Raw genomic sequence first — 4,112 nt, forward strand, 5'->3', positions numbered from 1 at the left:
CATTATTATTTTATTCCTTTCTGTCCTATTAAACTGTTCTTATCTCAACCCACAAGTTTTACCTTTTTCCTTCTGATTCTCTCCCCCATCCCACTGGGTGGGGGGGAGTGAGTGAGCAGCTGTGTGGTGCTTAGTTACTGGCTGGGGTTAAACCACGATACATGTATTCCTTACTTTAACACCATTCAGAATATAAAATCAACACGATCTTTCCTTTAAAACTGTTTACATTCTATATATACCTAAGACCATACCTATACTCCTTTTTTGGCATCTCAGATGTTTCTGCTGGAGACACATAACATCTCAGTCATTCTCATTCAGCAGTACACACCCCAAACTTTTCAACAATGATCAGCAGCACAACTGTATATTAAGAAAAACTCCACACCAATGGTTTGCCCACATCACTTGGCAATGTCCCTTTAATATTAATACACAGAGAAGTAAAATTTTTTCATAAATTTGTTCAAGTATGTGGAACATGTAAAATGCATAAGAATCAATATGGACTTCATTAATGTTATATTTATTTATTTTCCAGCTTCATACAAACTGGATGTAGAAGCATAAACATAGTACATTTCTACCATTTTCAACAAAAATATAACCAATATGTACAATTATTGTATTAAAAATACAAAAGGGATACAGACTCCACCAATGTCTTTCTAAAAGACATACAGGTACAAGTAGTATCAAAAGTATGAGGAAATCACCAGTTAATTGTACATTCTGCACTTGACATCACAGAGCGAACTGAGATTAGCAGTCCTATGGTCTACAATTACTTAATGCTTATATAACATTTTGTGCAACTTGTGATAGAGCTAGGATTTTGTATTTCTATATGCACATGAGGTCCATAGCCTTGAGAATAAAACTGGCAAATAATGCATATTACATGTAAAATTACAAATGCATAATTGACAATGTGATATATAAGCAAATAGACAAAAGCTATGATTACAGGAGAGAGAATTAAATAAAGCACTGACATTTGTTTGATACAGTGAAAAAACACTGCAATTTGATCTTTAAAAGTTGAAGCTATTTACGTTTATCTACTGATCAATATGATCAGCTGAGTTCAATGGAAAAAAAAAAAAAAATCCAAGACCAGCAGTTCCTCACATTTGAGTACTACTCGGATTGGCAGCCTTCACTTCTCCGGAGTCTGTGCAAAAACAACACAAAAATAGAGGGGAGGGTCATTTCAGTCATTATAGGGTTAATAGCAGCTGTGAGCAGGTGGTTGCTACACATTGGCCTTCTCTACACATGCAGTGTTCCATGAAGCCATTAACAGTTGTGACTATTTCTGCATTGCAAAGGCTGGCAAATCTAAACGTGTTATTTTTCATTACTTAAAGGCTCGTTTATCCCCTAATGCCAAAGTCAATAGATGGAGGTTATTAGATCAGTGTTAACAGCTGACACGAGCTGTGACATCCCAACTTGCCTTCACTGCAATGTTATCCAGTTAATTTTTCTTTTAATATAACTACTATATAGTAAAAAAAAATAATAAAAATAATATATAACTTAAAGGTGGGGTTGCCGTCTGTCTCATTAGAATGGGACACTTTCTTTTTTAGTATGCCATCCTGTATTCTGCAAGGCACAGGTATGAAACACACAGTGTCCTCTTCCATCACCGGCCAGTTGCAAGCATGTGTTTCTGCATTTATGCTAGACCCGGCTGAGGATGCTATTAATGCTAACATTTACAAACTTTTGAAGGTTCCAGGGTGGGGCACATTAAGAGTGAAGCGAGACGGTCAAGCAAAGGCTGCATCCCGTAACCTCTGTCTTCCCTTCTGCCCTGCTCAGCCATGTAATAGCAATATTCTTTCCAGGAGCTCAGGCTGGCAACCCTACTTACAGGTATGAAATAATACTGTAATTACTATGCAGATGCAGTATTTGATCTCCGAAACACAAACATACAAAATCGTAACAAAGGCATTGTAAACAAGCAAAAAAGCACTGCCTCCTTGAAGGATTTCAATGCATTTTTCTCTTTGTAGGTTAAAGGCCAAATGTAATTTGACAACTAGCTTATCTCATTATCCCAATGAGACTAAGTGCTAGGATTGTGATTAAAATCTAAAAGGAAGATTTAAAAAACAAAAAACCCTTCCAGGCATTGGGAAGTGCAGCCAGAGTTAATCATCCTGATGCGATGATCTTGGAATTTGGAATGATACTGTGTGATGTGGCAGACAGCGACAGTGGTAGCTTGGAGATTGCTGCACTGTGCATTTCAAGCAACACAGTTTGAAAAGTGCCAGGGCGATTTCTTCACAGTATTTCACATGCAAGGGGAGAGGGGACAGAAGGGGGAGGGGCAGAGGAAGAAGCCCCATGCTGCTTTAAGGCAGGGAAGGAGGCAAATAGGTCCACCATCCTTTAACTATAGTTCCAAGGCTCCTATTCTAGGGACGTCTTCTTGTGCTCTCCTTTAAGGTGGCTCACTCTGGATCCAGAAAAGCCCAAGTCTTAGACAGCAGAGACTTGTTCATCTTCTGCAAACACAATAGGATAGGGGAAAATAGAATTTAGTTCATATGGAACAAGACTGCTACTGAATGAAACAACCTGTACTGTGCTCATGTGTTTTCCATTTTGTTGTATTAGGTATATATTTTAAACCAATCTAAATATCTCTACATTTCAGGTCTCATGAGAAACATTCCTTTGTAATTTTGTTCTTGAAGAAAATAAGACAATTGCTATAACTGAGCGAGGTGCAATTTCTCAGCCTGAGGAACACAACAGCTACTCCTAGATATCCAATAGCTTCATAAAGCCATCTTACATTTTTTCCCTGGATATATCTATGATTTAATTAAATTAAGATTGCATAAAAATTGAGTGCAGCTTTAGTCATCATTGGTAGAAACAATTAAAATTCTCTGTCATGCTAATTCTCAAAGTTTGAGGCAATTCGATTGAAGTAGATTTCTTTTTTTTCCCATCATGTTCAACTACAGAGTTCAACCTGCACATAAAATCTTAGTAACTAAGCAGTTAGGGAAGGAAGGGGAACATTAGCCTTTCTATCATTAAGCAAAACAAAGCACTCAAATGTGTGATTTAGGCACTGCGCTGCCTAAATTTTGAGCACCTAGCCCTAAAGATGCAATCCAGCTATGCTTGCACTCCATAGAAAAACAGAAAGACTATGTCTACATAATCTTTCTACCATTATAATTGAGCTAAAGCATAAAAATGCAGACACACTTGGGCAAGTGAGGTAGCAAAAGAGTAGTGGGCTCATTACGTGAAGCAGTGGTGTGGAAGTGTCCACAGTGTAAGAGTTTCAGGTAGAATGTGAGTGACTATCCAAATAAACCTGACCAACAATGCTCTATGGGACAGATGGGCAGGTACTCTATAGACCAGGATACTTTTTTGACTGTTAAAATACATGGTTAGTGCCAAAAATTAGGTACGCTGGAAACTTTCAGGGCAGGCAGGGCTGTACCTGGTGAACATAGGCACCTCCACAGAAGTTGCCTAAGCCAGCTGCTTGTTGTCCAAGATTCAGGTGGACCTACACTCCCAATTTTAAATTATATATTTAGGATGAACTGAATTCCTCCCCTTCCAAAAAGTTAATAAATAGCAAGTTTTGAAAGATGGAAGAGAGCTCAAATTATGGCAAGAATTTCTATAGCAGAACACATTTGTGTCATTTGCTTTGTGTCTGTGAAAGCATTGACCATTTTTGCATGCAGCAAACTCAAAATCTAACAATTAGCAATTTACCATCTTCCTCTGTGGAAAACCCTTGAGACGGATAGTGAGCAAGACGTGGATCTGACTCATTTGGTTTATGCCACTGGGGTTTGTTCACAGGCCTGCTAGTTGAATGGCCATGTGACTGCTGCTGTGGAGTTGATGTCCCATGAGTCTCACATGTCCGTGCCACCATTCTAGACCTCTGAAGTGCTATGTTGTAATCTGGAGGCTTTCTGGTTGGATGGGAACCACCTTCTGCAAACTCAGCAATAGGTATTCCTACATAACCAGGAGGAGTTGGAGGTGGTTCCCGGTATCGACCCTCTTTTCGTGCTGCAGGAAAAAGAACAGATTAGTATAAGAGA

At 38.7% G+C, this 4,112-nt stretch overlaps 1 protein-coding gene across 3 annotated transcripts in view; it reads right to left on the reverse strand.

The window, feature by feature from the left end:
• Positions 1–402: 402 nt before the first annotated feature.
• RAPGEF2 (Rap guanine nucleotide exchange factor (GEF) 2) overlaps positions 403–4,112 on the reverse strand; it is a 133,678-nt gene continuing 129,968 nt past the window's right edge. For all 3 annotated transcript variants that reach the window (XM_010586085.1, XM_010586084.1, XM_010586086.1), the window contains 2 exons: positions 3,775–4,080; positions 403–2,528 (listed from right to left, as the gene is read on the reverse strand). In XM_010586085.1, the coding sequence (XP_010584387.1) occupies positions 2,503–2,528; positions 3,775–4,080 (332 nt within the window). In that variant the 3' untranslated portion in view covers positions 403–2,502. The remainder of the gene's footprint in view (positions 2,529–3,774; positions 4,081–4,112) is intronic.

The sequence above is a fragment of the Haliaeetus leucocephalus genome, unplaced genomic scaffold (assembly GCF_000737465.1).
Source record: "Haliaeetus leucocephalus isolate CR32 unplaced genomic scaffold, Haliaeetus_leucocephalus-4.0 Scaffold140, whole genome shotgun sequence".
In the NCBI taxonomy this organism is placed as follows: domain Eukaryota; kingdom Metazoa; phylum Chordata; class Aves; order Accipitriformes; family Accipitridae; genus Haliaeetus; species Haliaeetus leucocephalus.